Source organism: Scophthalmus maximus, chromosome 6, assembly GCF_022379125.1.
Source record: "Scophthalmus maximus strain ysfricsl-2021 chromosome 6, ASM2237912v1, whole genome shotgun sequence".
Taxonomy (NCBI): Eukaryota; Metazoa; Chordata; class Actinopteri; order Pleuronectiformes; family Scophthalmidae; genus Scophthalmus; species Scophthalmus maximus.
In genome coordinates, this window is record NC_061520.1 from 2,641,275 (window position 1) to 2,665,000 (window position 23,726).

Genomic DNA, 23,726 nt, shown 5'->3' on the forward strand with positions numbered 1-23,726 from the left:
CCCTTTCTTACCCTCATTTGGGCCCTGTTCCTTCAAATCCACGATGCTGAGACCTAACTGTACTATTTAACTATTCTAAAACCATGTGCTCTATTGATTTACACAAATAGTAGCGAATGTAAAATGTATTTAGCCAAAAATGTAAAAGTATTAATTCTGCTGTTCTTGTATCAAATACAACAGTCAAGTGCACCTGCAGCTGCTGTAATAGACCTGCGTGTCATCTATTCAGACTGGAAATCAACTGGGTGTCATATCAACTCAGGTTGGAAGCAAAGCAGTCGGAACAAAAATGAAAAAAATAACTTTTAAAACATTTTCATTCATTAATCAGAGAAATCATATTAAATCGGAGAAATAACAAAACCAATCCAAAGTTTCTAAATGAACATTTCAGGCTAATGCATGTTTCCCATCACACACACACACACGTACAGTTGCCAAATCCATAAATTATTCTGTACATTACAATATGTACAATATTTATTATATTTGGTCCAATAGTCCATCCATCTGTTAGCTATACCGCTAATCCTTAGCCCACGGGGGCTAGGGCCGATCCCAGCTGTAGCCCAATTATTTGTAAAAAAAAAAAATCTTTTGCAATTTTCATATTGCTTCTAAAGCAACAATCTAAAATCTCTCCAATACATTATTCATAATGTGTTATTTGGTGTATCTTATAAATAAATAGACAGATAGATAGATAGATATACCATACAAAATATATAATATATCCAAAAAACAAATAGATATAGAGGATAGGGGAAATAAATACAAAGAATTTACATGAAATATTATTATTATTATTTTTGTGTGTAATTTAACAAATCTTCCTATTAAATCCGAAATAATTCATAGAGCTCCCTTTAAACGTTGCATTTAAAAAAACAACAACGGTGTTTCAACTCAAACGCATTGATGACAAACTGATTACAAGAATACCACAAATAATGTTGTTTATTTTAAACATTTTCATCCACCTCAGAATCACCTCTCCCCAGACATTTTATTTTTACACTTCAGTTTCCGGTTGATGCTGTGTTCGGTTTCGCTTGACGCCGCCTAGTGTGTGTGTGTGTGTGTGTGTGTGTGTGTGTGTGTGTGTGTGTGTGTGTAGGTATGTTGCGTGTCGAGGAGGGGGCGGTCCGGCGGGGCGGAGCCTCACACACAGAGAGAGAGAGAGAGAGAGAGAGAGAGAGAGAGAGAGAGAGAGAGAGAGAGAGAGAGAGAGAGAGAGAGCCAAGTGGAAGACTTTGGCCAAACTTTACTGAAACTTTAACAGCAGCCACGTTACTCAGGATATCGAATCATAATTACGCTTCTGGAAAAATACACTGAACTGATAATGGAGTAGACAAAAAAATATCACTTGAAGCTGGGTTTTTTTTATTTCTTTATACAAAAAAGTTGTTCACTAAACATAAAATAAAAGGTGTGGCATTGAAAAGGTGGTAGAAAAAAAATGGGGATGCAAAATATCACTTTGCATAAATTTGGAACACACAAAAATGATCACATGCAAAACATGAAAAAACAAAAAGAGGGAAGAGTTGAGTTACTGTAGATCAGAACAGGCCCGTGGAAAATTTGCCACAACTGAACAATATATATATATGTTTATTTATTTTTATGTATTTTTTTGTTGTGGTGGGTCTGAATATTGTGTATGTAACTTTACACCCTGTATTTGGTCTAATTACCTTGAACTTTGCCCAGGAACAAGTTTTTAAATGGCAAACTATGATAATCTAAATCCTGATCCATAGAGAGCAAAACAAAAAGGTCGAGGTCACTGCAGAGTCAGGTTGGTCTGAGTTGAGACAACACTTTTGCGTGTCGTTACAGGCAGATATAAGAGTCTGGTGTGTAAACAGGTGAGGATTGGCAGCAAAATATGGTAAAAGAGTTTGAATATCAACTTTGTCTTCGTGGGAGCAGTTCGATTGTAATTGTTGACACACTTTGTCTGTTGATTAACACGTTAAAAAACATCCCTGTAATATCTGCATATTACAGTTCATTGGATTACTTTTGTCGAAGTGAATCATACATCATAAGTTTCCCTCTCTTGTTCTCTGTACATCTGTGACTATAAAAGGCTCCAGGGTCGGGGGAGAGACAGGAAACCATGGCGACGTGAGCCGCCGGTGATAACATACCGTATATATATATATATATTGTAACTGAATCCGACTCTATCAGACATCCTGCCTGTTCTTATTATTTATGCAGCAACCGGCTGATAAGCAACTCAACGGCTCCCGTCACTGTGTGTGTGTGTGTGTGTGTGTGTGTGTGTGTGTGTGTGTGTTTGAGTCAGTTTCACCAGGCAACGAGCTGAGTCACAGGAACTGCAGCCTCACTACCGGTCTGGTTACCACGGCAACCGTCATGCCACTGTGTGTGTGTGTGTGTGTGTGTTTGGGACCACAGCCATCTACACACAGAACACCAGTGTGGTTTCCATGGAGCCAAGAAACACCAGCGCCTGTGTCACGAGAGTAACAGGATAACTTTTGATTTGCTGCTGTACTTTCTTGCACAGTTTACTTTGGTCAAGCGATTCTCAACTGGTGTTTTTTTCTTAATTACATTTAACAAGACAACAACAACAAAAATTCATCACAAATGATATGAACCACAAAACACAACAAATCTGCGGCATGACATGAAAGAAAAAACCTTTTTGAGGCACTTTTGAAGTTACACGCGCTCCTAGTTTCATATTATCCCAATAGATCACTTCGCTCTGTAAATGCAGGATTACTTGTGGTTCCCAGAGTCTGTAAAAGTAGAATGGGAGGCAGAGCCTTCAGCCACCAGGCTCCTCTCCTCTGGAACCAGCTCCCAGTTTGTGTCAGGGTTGCAGATAACCTGTCTACATTTAAAGTTAAACTTAAAACCTTCCTTTTTGATAAAGCTTATAGTTAGAACTGCTCAGGTGTTTAATAAACCATTTCTTTATTATGCTGTTATAGGCCTAGACTGCTGGGGGAACTTATATCATGAGCATCTTTCTCCCTCTCCCGTTCTCTCCTTCTCCCTCTTTCTCTCCCTTTATATCTCTCTCCTTCTCCCACCTTTTTCAATCTCTCTCTCTCTCTCTCTGCCCCCATGTATCTACATTACATGTCACTAACTCTGTTTTCTCTCTCCCCTAGTAGATCTGACCCCAGAGCTGCAGGATCCAAACCTGTCATTATTATTATTACTATTATTATTATTAATAACATCATTGTATTTATAAGTATCAGTTTTCACTAATTATAAGTATCAGTCTGGTAGAAATTAAAGCAACTGTTATACTACCCCCCCCATCCCCCGATATGTTTACAGTACATGTCACTAACCCTGTTTGTGTTCTATCTCTCCTAGTGTATCTCTGACCCCAGAGCTGCAGGACCCAAACCCGTCATTATTATTATTGCTATTATTAATATTAATATTAATATCATCACTAATAATGACAACAACATAATTGTATTTTTTAATTATAAGTATCAGTCTGGTAGAGATTACAGCGGCGGTTGTACAACTGTCCTCTCTCTCTCTTCTCTCCTACTGTCTCTCCTCCTCTCTCTCCTCTCACCTCTCCTCTCTTCCCCCTCTCTCTCCTCACCCCAACCGGTCGAGACAGAAGCTCCGCCCACAACTGAGTCCGGTTCTGTCAGAGATTTCTTCCTGTTAAAACTGAGTTTTTTCTCTCCACCGTCGCCAAGTGCTTTGCTCATTGTGGGATTTGTTGGGTTTTCCCTGTAATACTGTAATATTGACCTCACTATGTAAAGTGCCTTGAGACAATGTATGTTGTGATATGGCGCTATACAAATAAAATTGAATTGAATTGAATTGAAGGTACACCGGAGCTTCTTATGTGAGAGTAAGGAGATATAGATGCCCCACAATTCATTGCAGCAGTGTTTTTTTACGTGACGCGCCGTGCACAGACGAGAAGTAGATTAAGTAGAAAAGTATGAATATGACCCAGAAGAGACGTCATCTTATCAGTTACTGTTACATATGAATCATTTACATGTCACACGGTGGTAAAACACGGAAACATGCTGATGGACGCATCAACAACATCTGCCGTCGCGTGATGATGTAGTTTAGTGAAGTCGGGTCGGATTCTCTGAGCAGCAGTGTCACCTTTTCCTAAGTCCTATCAGTTCTCCTTTACACCTTTCCTTGACCTCATGACGTTTTCCACTGAGGTCAAGGAATAGTTCATACGAATTGTAGATAGGAAGGACAATTCGACCTCCCCCATTAAGCTGAACCACACAGTCTCTACAGACGCACCGAGACTCCTCCCCCTGCTCCACCGGGACCTTTTTTAATCACCCGATGATGTCACTGTCAGTCTCACAGGTTTTTTTCATGCAGTGGGCGGAGTCAGACTCAGAGCTGGGGGTGGAGTTACACTTTAAATGTCCATTTCTGTTTTGATTCATGTTGCAGCATCTTTTTTCAACCTCTTCTGCTTTTTATTGACGCAATGAAACCAACATCAGAATCTGTATCAGTCGCCTTCAGCCCCCGACCACCGACCCGCCTCTGCCTGAACACGGAGCAGTTTGATAAATGACTGCAGTGTTGAATATACTGTATTAAATTTAACTGTAGTATATACCACCTTTGTATATTTGTATAAATTATATAAATATTAGGGCTGCAACTAACGACTATTTTGATAGTCGACTAGTCATCGATTATTGGAACGATTAGTCGACCAATGGGATGATAAATCACAGTGAAGTCCAAGAGCATCACTTTTTTCTTTAGCACTACAGTAAAATATTGATGTTCAGTGTTTTCATCAGCGGGTCCCCCCCCCCCCTCCTCGGGGGCGTGTTGCGTTCAGCGCTCCGTCACTGTGTCTTGTCGTTTCAAAGTACTTTTGCGACTTAAAGGGGCCATATTATGCTCCAGGCACCTTTTCAGCCTGCCTCCACGTATATTTGGTTATCTGGGGTGTCTGCCAGCCCACGGAGAATGAAAAGAAAACAATGAGTCGTTGATCCGTGGTTTGGGTTGAATGTGCAGACGGTCTGTAAACAAGCCATTCACAGCCTGGGCGTCAAGTGATGTAAGTTGACTCCTGCTACTGGGGCGACCACGCCCCCAACCTGAGCAGCACCTCTCCCCTTGAAGTGCGTAAAAACAGATCGCGTCTACGCCATTATTTTCTCGCGGCTGCCGGCGGTCGGTCGCGGCTGCCGGCGGTCGGTCGCGGCTGCCGGCGGTCGGTCGCGGCTGCCGGCTTGCGGCCGGGATGTCGTTAACGTTCTATCGCCCAGCCCCTCGTGCTCTGTGTGTAATTATGGAGAATGTGTTCGCTGGGCCTCCCGGGTCTCTACGTCGTGTATGTGCCTTGTTACGTGCGACTGTTGTCATGGCAGCGCAACGCCGTAGTTGCGCAGCAGACGCGGGGAGGAGCGAGGAGGAGCGAGGCGGAGCTTTGCGGAACACGAAGGGAGGGGGGCGAGGAGTGAGCAGGAAAGTGCTGGAATCGACCGTAGTCTCACAGGGCTGTTTATACAGAAAGAGGAGGGTGCTGTGTGTCTTGATCCTTGAGGTGTTTTGACATGGAATGGCAAAGACATGTAGTTCACACACCTGAAAACCAATGTAACTTGTGTAAAAGGGGGCATAATATGGGCCCTTTAATGACATTTCATAAACTTCTGTAGTAGAGGCGGCAATAATATAGCAGCGGCCTTCCGCCGCCGCACAATGAACATAGCGGAAACCCTGACGTTAAAAGCCATGACAACTCCGTCTATATATAGCTAGCTACTTAGCTAACAAGCTAAATCAAGCTAACCAAGTTGTGTCCGCATCGTCCAGTCGGGGAAGGAGCCGGATTTTGTACGGGAGATGGAGCGCTACCAGTTGGATCTGGTGGGGCTTACCTCTACGCACAGCCTCGGTTCTGGAACTGTACTCCTGGATAGGGGTTGGACTCTTTTCTTCCCTGGAGTTGCCTATATGCACCAAACAGCAGTTCAGAGTATTCTGCCTTCTTGGAGACCCTGAATGGAGTCCTGCATAGGAACCCAGTAGGGGAATCCGTTGTTGTGCTGGGAGACTTCAACGCCCACGTGGGCAATGATGGAGACACCTGGAGAGGCGTGATTGGGAAGAACAGCCTCCCTGATCGGAACCCAAATGGTTGTTTGTTATTAGACTTCTGTGCTAGCCATGGTTTGTCTATAATGAACACCATGTTCGAACATAAGGATGCTCATAAGTGTACATGGTACCAGAGCACCTAGGCCGAAGGTCGATGATCTATTTTGTGATCGTTTCATCTGATCTGAGGCAGCATGTTTTGGACACTTGGGTGAAGAGAGGGGCGGAGATGTCAACTGATCACCATCTGGTGATCAGTTGATCAGTTGGGTGGGGGAAGACTCTGGATAGACCTGGTAAGCCCAAACGTGTAGTGCGTGTGAACTGGGAATGTCTGGAGGAGCCCCCCATCCAGGAGATTTTCAACTCACACCTCCGGCGGAGCTTTTCTGCCATTCCTGTGGAGGTTGGGGTCATTGAACCCGAGTGGGAAATGTTCAAAGCTTCCGAAGCTGCGGCGGTGAGCTGCGGTCTCAGGGTCAGGGAAGCTGTCCGACTGAAGAAGGACTCCTTTAGGGATATGTTATCCCAGAGGACTCCAGAAGTGGTTGCAGGGTACCAACGGGCCCGAAGGGCTGCAGCCTCTGCCATGTCAGAGGCAAAACAGCGGATGTGGGAGAAGTTCGGAGAAGTCATGGACAAGGATTTTAGGTCGGCACAAAGATGCTTCTGGAAAACCATTTGACATCTCAGGAGGGGGAAACAGGGAACCATCCACGCTGTGTACAGTAAGGATGGGACACTGTTGACCTCAACTGAGGAGGTAATCGGTCGGTCATTTTGAGGAACTCCTGAATCCGACTCACACACCCTCTATGGTAGAGGCAGAGCTGGAGGCTGAGGGAGGATCATCGTCAATTTCCCTGGCGGAGGTCACTGGTAGTCAAACAACTTCACAGTGGCAAAGCCCCGGGGGTTGATGAGATCCGCCCAGAAATGTTGAAAGCTTTGGGTGTGGAGGGGCTGTCTTGGTTGACACATCTCTGCAACATTGCGTGGAAGTCGGGTACAGTGCCAAACGAGTGGCAGTCTGGGGTGGTGGTACCCCTGTTCAAAAAGGGGGACCAGAGAGTGTTTGCCAATTACAGGGGTATCGCACTTCTCAGCCTCCCGGGTAATGTCTACTCCAAGGTCCTGGAAAGGAGGATTCGGCCAATAGTCGAACCTCAGATTGAAGAGGAACAATGTGGATTCCGTCCTGGACGTGGAACAACGGACCAGCTCTTTACCCTTGCAAGGATCCTGGAGGGGGCTTGGGAGTATGCCCATCCAGTCTATATGTGTATTGTGGATTTGGAGAAGGCGTATGACCAGTTCCCCCGGGAGATACTGTGGGAGATGCTGCGGGAGTATGGGGTGAGGGGGTCACTTCTTGGGGCCATCCAATCCCTGTATACTCAAAGCAAGAGCTGTGTCCGGGTTCTCGGCAGTAAGTCGGATTCGTTCCCGGTGGGGGTTGGTCTCCACCAGGGTTGCGCTTTGTTACCAATCCTGTTTGTGATATTCATGGCCAGGATTTCGAGGCGTAGTCGTGGTGGGGTGGGGTTGCAGCTCGGTGGCCTGGGGATCTCATCACTGCTTTTTGCAGATGATGTGGTCCTGATGGCACCATCGGTCTGTGACCTTCAGCACTCACTGGATCAGTTCGCAGCCGAGTGTGAAGCGGTTGGGATGAGAATCAGCACCTCAAAATCTGAGGCCATGGTTCTCAGCAGGAAAACGGTGGATTGTCTACTCCAGGTAGGGAATGAGCCCTTACCTCAAGTGAAGGAGTTTAAGTACCTCGGGGTCTTGTTTGCGAGTGAGGGGACAATGGAGCATGAGATTGGCCGGAGAATTGGAGCAGCGGGGACGGTATTCCACTCGCTTTGCCGCACCGTTGTGACAAAAAGGGAGCTGAGCCGGAAGGCAAAGGTCAATCTTTGTTCCTACCCTCACCTATGGTCATGAAGGATGGGTCGTGACTGAAAAAACGAGATTGCAAGTACAAGCGGCCGAAATGGGTTTCCTTAGAAAGGTGGCTGGTGTCTCCCTTAGAGATAGGGTGAGAAGGACAGTCATCCGTGAGGAACTCGGAGTAGAGCCGCTGCTCCTTTGCATAGAAAGGAGCCAGTTGAGGGGGTTCGGGCATCTGGTAAGGATGCCCCCTGGGCGCCTCCCCTGGGAGCCCAGGGGGCTGGGAAGAGACCTCGGGGTAGACCCAGGACTAGGTGGAGAGATTATATCTCCACACTGGCCTGGGAACGCCTCGGGATCCCCCAGTCAGAGCTGGTTAATATGGCCCGGGAAAGGGAAATTTGGGGCCCCCTACTGAAGCAGCTGCCCCCGCGAGCCGACCACGGATAAACGGTTGAAGATGAGATGAGATGAGATATATGTATATGTATATATATATATATATATATATATGTGTATATATACCTACCTCTATTTCTATCTATCTATTTCTATCTATCTATAGATCTCTATATATATATATATATATATATAGTTGGTTTCATCAGTTGCTAGGCGGTGACGCTTTTCTACCTTCTGACCTACAGGTGGCGCTGTAGTGTAACGTGTGGTCGACTGGGAGAGTCGGGGAGCAGAACATCCCAGTCGAAGATGGAACGTTTCTTCTTTGTCAAGCTGAATGTAATCGCTCTTTAACCCTGTTTTGTTTCTACTTTTCTCTGCTTTAATGAGCAATAAGTTAGAGTCTAATGTTAAAAGTCAAGTAAAGAGACGAGCTGCAGCGTCTCAGTGAGAAATGTGTAAACTACATCTTTGGACGGCGTGAGTCAGACATAAACCTCAGCTGAAGTTAAATTAGAAAATCTAAATCAAAGATGTTTGAGTGTGACACTATTTGTACGATATATGAAACAAAAATGAATCACGATGATGCTCAACCTTTTTCTGCAGTTGACCAAAAAATTAATAAATGTCAATGGTTTGTCATCGCAGGTTGTTCTTTACATGTTATGGAAAATTATAAATCACTCAAATCTCAGTTATATTTTTTTGTCATTTGATTATTTCAGTGTGTTACACGGCAGAAATAAAAACAAACGATCTGTCAACAGAAATATGTTTTTTCTTCAGAACAATTTGAAACACTGAATCAGGATGTTTCTGAATATACTGTATCGACGGTACATTTACATTTATCTCTTTAAATGCACAATATAAATGTTTTAATCAGAGGGAAACTTCTACTCTCACAACTTACAGGTTGTGTAGGGGGCGCTCACGAGCAAGTGCAGAATGAATGGGGCCCTGTGGAGCTAAAACAATGTTAAAAAATGTTTTTGATACAAGAGGTTGAAACAATAGATATAGTTCCATTAGATTAGATTCGCCACTTTTCAATCAGAGTGAAAAACCTGTATTTATGATGTCACACCACGAGACACTTGAAGCCATTTTGGTTCCAGCAGAGCCTGTTTCTCAAATCTCAGTTATGTTCTTCTGTCATATGATTATTTCAGTGTGTTACACATGTCAGAAATAAAAACTAATAATTTGTCAACAGAAAGGTTTTTTCTTCAGAACAAGTTTGAAATACTGAATCAGAATGTTTCTAAATATACTGTATTTACCGTACATTTACCTCACACCATGAGACGCTTGACGCCATTTTGGTTCCAGCAGAGCCTGTTTCTATGTGAGCATTGTTAAACTTCACTCACTCTCCTCAGACTCGCAGCGTCATCGAGGAAGGTGTCCTGTCGCAGTCAAGTTGGAAATCTTTAACTGACCAATTGGCATGCGTTAGCAGAATGAATTTGTCAGTTGTAAGCTACATTATCATCCAGTATATATTTAAAAGAAATTGAGGGTAAAAACGGTTCAGCGCAGTATCTTATCTGTTCCTAGGATTGCGCTCTTCTGGACAGAGACCTCAGACATTGGACCTGGGATCTGCTGGAGCATGACTACGCCGGCTCACAGGACTTGTGTCATAGTCCTCTGTTCAAAAGAGGTGGACGGATCTGCCTCCTTGGCCTGGTAATGTGGTTTCTTCTCTGGACTGCATGGTGAATCAGGGGTGAGCGTCCCTATCTGGCTCGAAGGACCAAAACTTGTGGCTGAGGATTCAAGGCTCCGTCTTAAACTGCTTGGATAAATGACGCTCGCCACCGACTGTCGGTCAGAACACACAAAACTCAATACTCGGGCCACTGTGCTGTCTTCTTCATTGTACAGGTGTCAAATGGTTCTACAGAACCAAACAAAGAGGAAATACAAAATTAAAATCGCTGGCTTGACTAAAGGTGACTTGGAGCTGTGATAATAATGTACCCAAAGTGAAACCAACAGACAACGTACAAATATAGATATAGATACACAGAATCCGACTGCAACTACATACTGTTAACCTTACTTTCATTAAATATACACACACATCACCACAACAGTCTAATTCTGAATCATTAAGGCACTGTCCTAGTAAATAAAATCTACGACAGGGAAGGAAAGGAAGACCTTGACGGCTTTTGACATAGAAAACCAAAAAACAACATGAACTACTTACAGAACGTCATGAACACAACCTGGATTAGGGGCGCTGTCGAATTTCCAAACTTGCTCAGGAAGTTTCCTAAATCTTGAAGTATTTCCTCAGCAACCATGATAACGGCTGTTCGGATTCTCTAAAGTCTAAAGGCGTAGGAAAGGTGCTTCAGTGCTTCCTTTCCTATCTCCTTTAGCATAGGGTACACTGGACCCTCCTATGCGAAAGGATAGGAGAAATAGACGCCCCCACAAATTTTTGGTAGTCAATCTTTGAAAATTTGTAGTTTCACCACGACAGACGCATCAATAACAGCCGCCGTCGCATGATGACGTAGTTTAGTGAAAGTTCAGTCGGATTCTCTGAGCAGTGCTGTCGGCTTTTCCTAAATCCTATGAATCCTCCTTTAAACCTTTCCTTGACCTCATGACGTTTTTAATGAGGGCAAAGGAATAGTAGATAGGAGAGGAAAGAGTTCCATCTTCGACTGCTCCCCGACTCCCAGTCGAGCACACGTTACACCACAGCGCCACCTGTAGGTCAAAGGGTAGAAAAGCGTCACCGCTCTGCATCTGACGCAGACATGAGAACGTGTGTTTAGATGTTTTGTGTCAAAGATTCGACTCAAAGTCTGGAGATGATCCTGTGCTGCACTGGGAGGAGCTGGAGGGATTTAACTGTGTTTAACTTTGTGTGTGTGTGTTTTTTTCTAGATGAATGGTTGGACCAGAATCAATAATCACAACCACAATGTGATGTCATTGAGCTTCTGGCTCGTCTGATTGGCCGACTCTTCTCTCTCTCTCTGTCTGTCTCTGTCTGTCTCTGTCAGCGCTCTGCTCTCTGAGCTTCACTGACTGTGAACAGTACAAGACTGACTCCAGCCCTCCACTCACCTCACTGGCTCCAGACTCAACACTCGACTTTCTGGACAAGATCACGCAGCTTCTTCAGGTCTGAATCCTGCAGCTCGTTGTGGCTCAGGTTCAGTTCTGTCAGGTGGGAGGAGTTGGACTTCAGAGCTGAGGCCAGAGAAGAACAGCTGATCTCTGACAAACTGCTGCTCATCAACCTGGATAAAGAATAAAACATGAGACTTTAGTAGAAAAGTTCCTGCTGGAAATCATTCAGTGTCTGATCATCTGTTCCATAATGTGGAGAATCATATGATGAATAAAGAACAAAACTGACTTCACTGTGGTTTTGTCCTCACTCATGTTTCTATCAGCAGCCTTGTACGTGTGAACAGACGACATCTTCAATCAAAGTTCTAAATAATCAAAAGTTCCTCGTCTGTCCAGTCTGTTAAAGTGCTGAGTTGAATTTATGAACTAGTTGAACACATTGGTTCAGATGGTCGCCGCCCACGTTTAAAGACACCAGCACACCTGAGTTATTAATAACAATATACAGTGTGAACATGGTGTCTGACCTCAGAGTCTCCAGTCGACAGTGTGGACTCTCCAGAAAACCACACAGCTCCTTCACTCCTGAATCCTGCAGCTTGTTTCCACTCAGGTCCAGTTGTCTCAGGTGGGAGGAGTTGGACTTCAGAGCTGAGACCAGAGAAGAACAGCTGATCTCTGACAAACTGCAGTTCCATAACCTGGATAAAGAATAAAACATGAGACTTTAGAAAACAAAGTTTCTGCTTGAAACCGTTCAGTGTTTCATCGTCTGTTCAACATGAAGAAAGTTGAGAACATGGAGGTTTAGAAAACTGAAACTCCAAAGACCTTAAAGACTAAAGACTCAAGTGTTTCAGTCAGTGTCAGATGAACTTTCATGTTCCGACTCACATACACTGAAAGTTGTTAATTGTCTGATAACATGATATGAACAAAATATTTCAATGTGAAACACAATGAGACATTTAAAGTGAGATGAGATTTGTCTTTGTCTCCACGTTGCTCGGCCACAGTCAGTGGACCATATTCCACAGTCACAGCTGAGGGCCGAGGGGGACCGGGCCTTTTCCATCCAGGCCCCCCCTCTCTGGAACAACCTGCCTGGTGCAACTCTTTCTAAAGCTGTTTTCAGACAGGACCTCTGGAGAACGTTCGCCAAATTGCATCCAGATATTTTCCAGAGTTTGTGGTTCACATGTGACAAACAGCAGGAGATTGTTGAGTCAAATCAGAGAGTCAATCAGAGATTTTCCTGCTGGATTCTCACATGGACTCACTCACACATTCTCTGGAAATGTGACCAGAGGACCGACAGGAGGAGTTCCTGAACATGTCTGGAGCAACATCTGTGGACATTTGAGTTCTCACATACAGACCCTCCAGAGAAGTTCAGGACAATGTCTGACATCAGCCTCACTGTGCTGTGAAAGATGCTTCATGAATAAAGTTCATTATTATTATTACTATTATAACAATGAAGAAGAAAATCTAAACATGGTGTCTGACCCCAGAGTCTCCAGTCGACAGTGTGGACTCTCCAGAAAACCACACAGCTCCTTCACTCCTGAATCCTGCAGCTTGTTGTGGCTCAGGTCCAGTTGTCTCAGGTGGGAGGAGTTGGACTTCAGAGCTGAGGCCAGAAAAGAACAGCTGATCTCTGACAACCTGCAGTAACTCAACCTGGATAAAGAATAAAACATGAGACTTCATTAGAAAAGTTCCTGCTGGAAATCATTCAGTGTCTGATCGTCTGTTCCATAATGTGGAGAATCATATGATGAATAAAGAATAAAACTGACTTCACTGTGGTTTTGTCCTCACTCATGTTTCTATCAGCAGCCTTGTACGTGTGAACAGACGACATCTTCAATCAAAGTTCTAAATAATCAAAAGTTCCTCGTCTGTCCAGTCTGTGAATGTTCTGAGTTGAATTTATGAACTAGTTGAACACATTTGGTTCAGATGGTCGCCGCCGACGTTTAAAAACACCAGCACACCTGAGTTATTAATAACAATATACACGGTATAAAGATGGTGACTGACCCGAGAGTCTCCAGTCGACAGTGTGGACTCTCCAGAAAACCACACAGCTCCTTCACTCCTGAATCCTGCAGCTCGTTGTCGCTCAGGTCCAGTTGTCTCAGGTGGGAGGAGTTGGACTTCAGAGCTGAGGCCAGAGAAGAACAGCTGATCTCTGAGAACATGCAGCTCCACAACCTGGATAAAGAATAACACATGTAGATGTAGGTGAGGTACATCCTGGACTGGTTGCCAGGGCCAACAAAAAAACCCGTTCAGACCTGGTGTTAGCATCCTGATCTGATCACCATTGGTCTGTTCTAAGTACAGAAGGTGTGAACACACATCTGAGACCCCGTCAGTCATACCACATGTGGAGGTCTGGCTTCAGTTCGTGGTGGATGCTTCTGATACCGGGGTAGGTAATATTCTTATGCAACGTGAGCCAGAACCCATCTTCTCCCCAGCCTGCATCATTGGCCAACTTACCTGGTAGATCTAGTCTTGTGTTGTCCAGACTCAACAAAACCAACCTGATCCAGGTAACGGTCCTTCAAATTGTCTGTTAGTTCCAGACTCCGATCGCTCTGATGTCCTCCAGTGGGCCCACGCCACCAGATTTCCCCCTGGAGTTAAACGTACTCTCGCCTTCCTCCATCATCACTTCTGGTGGCCCATGATGGACAAGGATACCATCGAATTTGTCACTGCCTGCTCGGTCTGTGCCCGGGACATCCACCAAACATCCACCAAACCCCCCTCTGGCCTTCAATGTCCCCTACCAGAACCTAGCCATCCTTGGTCGCACATCGCTCGGGATTTTGTCACGGGTCTTCCTCCTTCTAAAGGTTACACAGTCAGCTTAACCATCACTGATAGATTCTCAAAATCAGTTCATTTTATTCTCCTGCCCAAATTGCCTTCCTCCAGAGAGACCGCTGATATTCTTGTTTACCATGTGTTCCGTATATATATATACCCGTTCAGACCTTGTATTAACTTCCTAATCCGATCAGCATTGGTCTGTTCTAAGTACAGAAGGTGTGAACACACGTGAGACCCCGTCACCCAGACCACCGGAAGTCTCCTCAATATTGAGCTCTTACAAGAAATACTTCTGCTTAAGTCATCCACGGTTTCCATCTTCCTGAATCAGCATCATCTCCATCAATTATTCTGTTTCAGCTGCCGTCACGAACAGGATTTTAAATGATTCCATTTCAGCTTCTATCTCTCTATCTCTGTCTCCTTTGTGTTTCACTCTCTCTTGTTCACCTCCTGTGTTCTGCACTTTGAATCCTGCGTTCTGTGATTCTTAACACTAACAGACCTCAGAGTCTCCAGTCGACAGTGTGGACTCTCCAGAAAACCACACAACTCCTTCACTCCTGGATCCTGCAGCTTGTTGTGGCTCAGGTCCAGTTGTCTCAGGTGGGAGGAGTTGGACTTCAGAGCTGAGGCCAGAGAAGAACAGATGATCTTTGACAAACTGCAGCTCATCAACCTGGATAAAGAATAAAACAAAGAATAAAATCATTGATAATCCTAATCAATGAGTCTCTGTACATCTGTTATTGTGGATCATCATCATGTCAATCAAAATGTTGTACATTTCAAAGTGAAATCCATCAATCTGGGGAACTTGATATACATTTGGTAGGCTAGATATATAATAATAATAACCTTTTCCCGTTCTAGTAAACAATTATTCTACAATCATAGGTACATAGGTATGAATGTATGAGTGTGAATGATGATCACCATCATTAATATTCTTACAACCTATAACCCACACCCACCCTAACAGACGGGTCCTGATGGACAAGTCCATTCAATCTGGTTCCTCAGCCAACAAATCCCTGATTGTGTCTTTCATTCACTTCCTGTGTTTAGTTGATCTGAGCCACTGTCGAGCTCGTCTGCTGATTGGTCCCTACATCACATGTACAATGACCGTGTGCATCCATGAGAACAGAACAACAGTTTCATAGATGTGTTTTCAAGAGAAACTCGACTGGACCCTTTGAACACTTTGACTTTTCACAGAACTTTCAGATCCATCACTTCTGTGACACGAGCTCTGAACATTATGTGTTTGTTGAAGAGAGACGCAGCGTTTGTCAAGTTCTGATGAGCAGCATCACCACAAACCTGAGAAACATCTCAGTGTCTCCACGACTCTAGATCACAAACACTACGACTGGTCTCAGCAGAACTGAAACTTCTAACATTTAACATGTACATGTCCAAAACAAACACAACAGATCCAGTCAGTGAACTGACCTCAGAGTCTCCAGTCTACAATGTGGACTCTCCAGTCCAGCACACAGAACCTTCACTCCTGAATCCTGCAGGTAGTTTTCACTCAGGTCCAGTTCTCTCAGGTGGGAGGGGTCGGACTTCAGAGCTGAGGCCACGACTTCACAGTGAGTCTCTGAGAGTCCACAGCGAATAAATCTGTGAAGAGAGAAAATATAAAAGCAGAGAATCTGTGATAAAAATACACTTGATGCATCTGATGAGAAAACACGTCATGATGTATTTACCATCTGCTCTACACATCCATGGTTCATCTGATCCAATCTCATTGTGTTGGACATGAAACAAGTATCCTCATCACTCTCTCATATATATCACATACTCGCAGACATTTAATATGAATCTGTGTTTTACTATAATCAGAGATGAATAAATGAATTATTGAAAATAATTTCACACTTTGTGAACCAAACTACTCATACACTGCACTACCCTGATTCATCATGTTAATGATCACGTCTGGACAGTGGTGGGCTGTCAGGGCCCACCACTCTGTCTGAATTCAATTACATTTTCAGTATGTTACGATTATATTTACAGAAAGAATATAGTTATTTTGGTGAGGCTGAGAGGGCGGATTTTCCATATGTCATCTAAACTCTAAACTTTGACTGACTTGTGTCATCAGCCAATCAAATTTTGATGCGTAGTGACAGAACGCCCCAGGGGCCGAGCGCTGTGTCGGCACTAGCCCCCGCTGATGTCATCAATGAAGTTTGAACCGTTGTGAGTGAATTAAGGAATGAATGAAATGAAACCCCACGGTACGCTACTGTGTCTGGACCACTGACTGGGTATAAAGATGGACGACATGACAGCTCCCTAAAGTGAAGCCAAAAGATCTGAGTCGCACACTGGTGGCTGGCTGCAGTACAGGTCATAAACCACTGTGTTTAGTTTTAATCAGTTATTAGATGCTTTAACAACATCGTAATTTGCAGCTGAGACTGGCTTGTGATTGGTCGAGAGGTGTATCAGTAGGACCTCTTTACCACGGCTCCACTCCCCAATCACCACTGCGCAGACTGTGACTCCAAATGACGTCACCAGAACAAGATGGCGGCGCCCGTATCTGAGATATGTTGGCTTCAGTTTAGTTCAGTGGGAGGAAGTGGAGACACGTCGTCCATCATTGGTCTGGACTCACCGAGCCTTTCTGCAGTTCCTCACAGCTGGGATCAGTCTCCGTCGTCCCTCATCTGATGTGTTGTACTTGTTCAGGTCCAACTCATCCAGAACCTCCTCTGACATCTGCAGCATGTAGGCCAGAGCAGAGCAGTGGATCTCAGAGAGTTTCTTCTCTGATCTGTTCTCTGACTTCAGGAACTCTTGGATCTCCTGATGTACTGAGAGGTCGTTCATCTCCATCAGACAGTGGAAGATGTTGATGCTTCTGTCAGGAGAGATTTCATCACTGTTCATCTCCTTCAGGTTGTCGATGACTCTCTGGATGATTTCTTGAACGTTCTCTGTCCGCACAGCATTGTTTATTGTTTTTCTGTTTTAATTTCATTCACATATTCGAAATAAACATTTCAATCAATCAGTGGTATATGGACTGTATTAATATAGCGCTTTGCTAGTCATATTGACCACTCAAAGCGCTTTACAGTAAAGCCACATTCACACATATTCATACACTGTTGGAAGAGCCGTCAGATGCAATATAGGGTGAAGCGTCTTGCCAAAGGGCACAACGGCATGTGGACTGGTGGAGGCTGGGATCGACCACCAACCCAAAAGTTGGCGGACAACTACCTCCTGAGCCACAGTCACCTCAATCAAACTGCTCACAGCTTTTTTTAATTAATAAATGAAATGTATTTTTAATAATTGAGCGACGACTCACCTGCGTCAGTTTCCTGTTTTCCAGCTGTTCTCCTCAGGTGAAATGGACTCTGACTCCAGCTGCTCCTCCCTCTGTGTGTGTGTGTGTGTGTGTGTGTGTGTGTGAACAGATGATTAACTTCTGCTCAGGTGAATCAATCAGCTCCAAAAGTAAATCATCTGTTTATCACACACACACACACACACACACACACACACACGCACACACAGTAAGTAAAGTTGAGATTATTAACACACGTAATACAACTTTATTAGTCAAGGAGGTAATTTGGTTTAAAATCCAGGACGCAGACACTGACAACATCCACAACAACACAATAATAAAGGAGCAGTTCAGCTGTGTTGAGCTAAAAGTGTGATTGTTTTAAAATAGTTAAAATACCAAAAAAATCATAATCAATTTAAAAGTGAATTAATAGATTCATTAACTTGTGTTTAATAGGAGTTTTTTTTTTTCATGTGCCAAGTTCTACATGGTGTGCAAATAGTTGTCCTGCAATTCACAGATCATCTACAGAGGCGAGAGTCCAGCAGCGCCCTCTGCTGGATGATCCACAGCCGGAGACGCGGGCCAAACACCTGGGCAACATGACCTTCAACATCTGGAGCAGGACGTTTTATTTCTTTAATGCTCTCCTTCATAGTTATGTATATTTTCAAAAATATATAATCATATATTGTGTATCTTGTAGTGCATATTATATTGCATTGATTGACAGATATTGTTCTTTACATACATCTAAATTTTATGCAGCTATTTCAACTTTAATCTCCACATTTTGACTTTACTCTCGAAATGTTAAATAAATAATCTTCCCTCATTTTTTCTTATTATGCCTGGGCCTTATACACTTCAGTAGAATAATGCTAACACAAACAAACCCGGGAGAGCGAGTGAAGCAATGTTACGTTAGCAATGCTTAATTGTAGCAAAATGAACACATGTAGAAAATAATATTAACGATGTGCAAGATGGCTTTTAGAAAGGGATGAGTGGCGAGTACAGAGATCTCACTAACTGGCTCGTTAAGAACCAAAGGTAAGATCAGGAAGTCTTTCAAAAAGACCAAAACATATTTGCTGAAAAACTTAATTCTTTAATTGCAAACTCAAGACGAATATCGAGACAGAGTTGTAAGTACAGAAATCATTTCCATACAAATCAGCCCGTTCATACAAACGTGTAGACGTAAACATCTACGAGTAAGTTGTGTTTTTTCTTAATAACAAAAGAGACATTCAGATGGAAGATGTTAAAAACAGCTGTGTTAAGGCAGAAGGCGTCATCGGGTCAACTGAGCAAGTTTTAACCCTTAAATTAAAACACATTTGGCATAAACATGTAAAAAGTTTTCTCTTAAAGCTACAGTGTGTAATATTTAGAAGAGCTTGTTCACAAAAATTTAATATTTTGTCCATAACTGAGTTCATACATGTATGAGTTAAATATAGTTCCATGAGGTGACCCGACCTCCGTGTGAGTCTCCATGTTTCTACGTTGTGTTGAATACGGTTGTTGAAGTAAACGGTCCAGAATACGTTTTTGTTTTGATTTGAATTATTTGTTTTGATTTGAATTATTCGTTTTTAAACAAAAAGGAGAAACATTGTCTGAATATCTTGTTTCTGGAAAGCTGGTTGAAAAAAAACCAAAAAAAACTTGAGATGTTTTCTGCGCATGTTCCTGCAACTTGTCATGTTGATCGTTTTGATCAGATAAACGATCAGCAGATGAATCGATAATGGAAAAATCATGAGTTGCAGCCGTCGTTCTGAGAATCATTTGTACTGTACACTGCTGCAGCATTTTTTTTTTACATTTTAAATTAAACTTGGTCCATCAACTCACCACGAGCTGAAATTACAGAGAAAAAGGTTTTGTCCTTCACCTAATCATGTTTCCAAGGATAATTCGGATCTTATTTTGAAAAGAATAATAAAAAAAAATCTTAATTCTTAAAAAATTGTTATTAATGGTTGAAAACCATAAAATATTTTCTTTACCAAGAGGAACCTGAAGGTACAACTCCATCTGCAGATGGACGTGATGTTAGTTGTTTGTTTTTTCCTTTTTTGGGCTCAGTGTTTAACATCCTGCTTCATAAATGAATGCATATTGTTAAAAACACATTGAGACAAAAATTCAACAGAAATTTTAAAAAACAACTGTTTCCTGAACATTTGTACAGGATCATCCAAACTGCTGGAAAGTGCATCTTGAGAAGAAGAGAGAATATTTCACAATGATACTTCAACATAATGTAAATTACAGACTGAATCAAACAGATTCCATTTTGCATTATCATATCGTATTCATCACGTGACGTCTTCCCTCAAACCACAATTCTCCACGTTGTCGGAACAAGTTACACAAGTGTTTTTTGTGGTTCGTGAGGAAAATATCGTCCATTGATACGGCGACGTCAACAGAACTGCACCAGATTCACTAAAGAAGCCAACCAACGTTTCAACGGCTGCAAATTTAACATGTTTCAGTAAGAATTAGGAAGAAATATATATTTTTACAACCGCGTTTTAGGGACACATTGAGGGGAAAAGATAAGTCAGACCTCAAGAATAAAATGTTAAATTATAAGAATAAAGTCGAAAGTTTACTTGAAAGAAGTCGCAATGTTATGAGAATAAAGTCATTTTTACTAGAAAAAAAATGTAAAAAAAATAAAACCATTTTTTTTTTGTAAATGAACAGTAACCCAGGAAACAGGTGAGCCCCGGCAACAGCCTCCTCTGGTGTAATGACACGGACAACAGCTTCCTCTGGTGTAAGGTCATCATATGTTAAATGTTTATTTAACGCTTTTGCTCATAACATTACGACTTTATTCTCGTAATGTTTAAATTTATTCTCCGAAAATTACGACTTTATTCTTGTAAAATTACGACTATTCCTATATAATGAGATTCTCATAAAATTACGACTTTTCTTGCAATATGACATTTTTTTCTTGTAATAGTACGATTTCATTCTTGTAATATTTTGACTTTATTATCGTAAAATTCCAACTTCATTCTCGTAATGACTTTTTTCTTGCAATATTATGATTTTTTTCTCGTAAGAATTACTGTGCTCCATCATGTGTATATATATGTATACACACACACACACATTTCTCTTATGTTTTGTAAAGTATCCAATCTTTTCGCGCTCATCACTCAGATTTACAACGGTATCAGGTAGGGTGAGTTGTGTGTTACATGATAAAAATGAAACCAACAAGGGATCGATACAGTACCACAGATCCACTGAGCAGAAAACCCATAATATACAAACACCCACAGAGAAAAATCTTATGAGCAAGAAGGAATTCATGACAGAATGGAAACATGTTAATTATCCCCATTGTAAAAAAACAAACAGTTTTAACTTTAACCTGGAAGTTGCTGCAGTGATCAAAGATCTCACAGTGAGAAGAAACCAGAGGTGAAAAAAGCCCTTCGACTTTTTTATGAAAGATTTCTTTTTTCCTTTCTTGTTACTTCTACTTTTTTTCTCTGCCTCTTCCGATTCCTTCTCTCCGTCCTTTTCTTCCTCGACCTCTAGTTTGCGTGGACCATTGCCTGCAAATAAAGACGGACGTCGACAAGACTCAACCGCCCAAAATGACGGAAACATTTCCAGACAATTTCACCCTGGTTTTTATAGCATTGGATAATTAATTAAAACCAGAATAGTGAACACTTGAACAAACAAATTTTTTTTTTTGTTCACGTGTTTTGACTTTTTAGTTTGGTCCATGTCCCATCGATATTCTGTAAAACTACGACTTATTCCCGTAAAATTAAGACTTTATTCTCGTAATATTGCAACTTTTTTCTTGCAATATTATAAAAAAAATTATTGTAATAGTACGACTTTATTCTTGTAACATTACGTCTTTATTCTCATAAATTTGCGACTTAATTCTCAAAGTCTCCAATTTTTTTTTCACGAGGCTGCAGCCAGCCACCAGGGTGCGACCCAGACGTTTTGGCTTCACTCTTGCGGAGCCGCGTCACGTCGTCCATCTTTATTTCCAGTTTATTATTTATATCCACAAATACCAGAAGCCGGACGTGAACATTACCTCTCAAAGTGCCATGGAGTTAATTGTCAGTTGTTGGTTTTTTGCCAAACCAGATCTACAGTAGATCTAAGAGGAGACCGGAACCGATTACAAACCGGTGAAAGTCCTGTTTCGTGCCCTGCGACACCTCAGCAGCTCGTTTGATTTCCCCCACACTGTGACTTGTGGGAAAAACAAGACCTGTGGCTCGTCTTTGCAGTAGTTGTCACTTTGCTTCGACCCATTTGAACCCTTTCTGCCCCAGAAGACCTGCTACGAGCCCAGAACACAAGCTTCTGCTTCTGTCTGCGCGCTCACCTGTCTGTCCAGCCATTTGTCCATTAATCTGTCTGTGGCCAAATCGGCGTCTCCCTCCCCTCGTCTCTTGGCGAGGTCACTGGCGATGGCCAGCGCTCCGCCCTTCAGGAACCTCACAAAGTTCTCGCCGACCAACGGTCCCATGGCGTACATGCCCGGCCCGTCCGCTGCGACCACCTTGTTCGTGAACGGGTCCACCTCGATCGGGTTGCGTCGGCACGTGACCGGCTCCTTGGGGTTGATGCCAAGCGGCCGTCCGTTGTCGTCCAGGAAGGAGAGGTTGGGGTGGGCACCGATGAGAACCAGAGCCTTGGAGACCTGGACCACGGTCCGCTGGCCGGAGTCCGACTCCAGTATACACTTTCCGTCCGGTCGGAACGCCACGACCCGGTGACAGGGGAAGCTCAGGTATCCCGGGTAGGAGGAAGAGGGCGGCGAGGAGGTGGATGGAGAGAGGGAAGAAGGGGTGGAGTCGGGGTGGGCGTGGTCCTGTGGTGGAGGAGTAGTCGGTCTGTGCTGCTGCTGGATCATCATCTGGTGAACCTGGAGGCCGAAGGAAAGAAGTTGTCAGGTGAAAAATGCATTAGTGGAATAACTGACCCGTCAGTCAGCGGGTGAATTGATTACCAATCGCTTGGATAATCAACGAATTGTTCTCGTCACCTTGTGGTACTCCGGGTAGAGCAGCTTCGGCAGCTGGTTGAAGATGAGGCCTGGGTCGGCAACGGGCCGCCGGAAGGCGTGGTAGACGGGCGTGTTGAGATGGTGGGCGGCCAGCACCGCGTCGGCCGCCGTTAGCCCCGCCCCCACCACCAGCACCGGGTCCGACGTTTGGTCCAGCTCACCGCCGGAGATGGCCGCCTCCAGCTCCCAGAAGGAGTGGCAGACGAACGGCAGCGACTCACCCTCCACGCCGAGCCGGGCCGGGATGTCGTGGGTGCCCGTCGCCAACACCACGTTGTGGGCCAACAGCGAGAAAGGCTCCTCCTCCGAAACTGAGGAACCATCTGGCGGGATAGAGGCGGAAATGATGTACGTGGCAATCTTTAACGACGCACTATAACATCAATCGCGAGTGCCGCGTTACCTCCCAGCTCCTCCCCCTCTCGGCGCTGCAGTCCCTTCACTTTCCAGTAGGGCGGCGAGCCGTCCTGGTTGCCGGGCTGCCTGGTCACCGAGGTGACGGTGGTCCCGCAGGCGAAGTTCTGCTCCAGGGACATCTGGGAGACGTAGTGTTGGTAGTAGGAGGCTATCTCTGCTGGCGTGGCGCGATCGTTTCGTACATTCCTGGAATGAAGCGAAAGAACAATAAAAATATATTTGAATAAAAAACACACACACACGCACACAGATATATGTTTTAAATATTTTCACATTATCAAGGCGTCCAAGAAGAATACATCTACATTAACAATATGGATATGTCAGATGTTTTAAAACAACTGTCCGATCAAAGATACAAAGCCGTGAACGAGCCTCTCTGTGAGTCACATGACAAAAGGTTTGACGTTTATTTTTATTTTTTTTTACCTGCGTTTCTCTCTCATCCAGTCCTTCAGTTTGAGTCCGGGCAGCTCCATCCAGTTGGCCAGGCTCAGAGTCAGCATGGAGCCC

At 43.6% G+C, this 23,726-nt stretch overlaps 2 protein-coding genes across 4 annotated transcripts in view; both read right to left on the reverse strand.

Moving 5' to 3' along the window:
* The window catches only part of LOC118308749 (NACHT, LRR and PYD domains-containing protein 12-like), a 988,189-nt gene that overhangs the window by 480,146 nt on the left and 484,317 nt on the right, over window positions 1-23,726 (reverse strand). Inside the window, exons 18-20 of one of the 2 annotated variants that reach the window (XM_047332352.1) lie at window positions 15,847-15,997; window positions 14,894-15,067; window positions 13,588-13,761 (exon numbers count right to left, since the gene is read on the reverse strand). In XM_047332352.1, the coding sequence (XP_047188308.1) occupies window positions 13,588-13,761; window positions 14,894-15,067; window positions 15,847-15,997 (499 nt within the window). Of the gene's footprint in view, window positions 1-13,209; window positions 13,225-13,587; window positions 13,762-14,893; window positions 15,068-15,846; window positions 15,998-23,726 lie in introns of both variants that reach the window. The other variant, XM_047332361.1, reaches the window with a different exon arrangement.
* Window positions 19,535-23,726, reverse strand: part of osgn1 (oxidative stress induced growth inhibitor 1) — a 14,213-nt gene continuing 10,021 nt past the window's right edge. For both annotated transcript variants that reach the window (XM_047332445.1, XM_035630148.2), the window contains exons 5-8: window positions 23,643-23,726; window positions 23,200-23,399; window positions 22,776-23,119; window positions 19,535-22,655 (exon numbers count right to left, since the gene is read on the reverse strand). The exon at window positions 23,643-23,726 is cut by the window's right edge and continues 8 nt beyond it. In XM_047332445.1, the coding sequence (XP_047188401.1) occupies window positions 22,068-22,655; window positions 22,776-23,119; window positions 23,200-23,399; window positions 23,643-23,726 (1,216 nt within the window). In that variant the 3' untranslated portion in view covers window positions 19,535-22,067. The remainder of the gene's footprint in view (window positions 22,656-22,775; window positions 23,120-23,199; window positions 23,400-23,642) is intronic.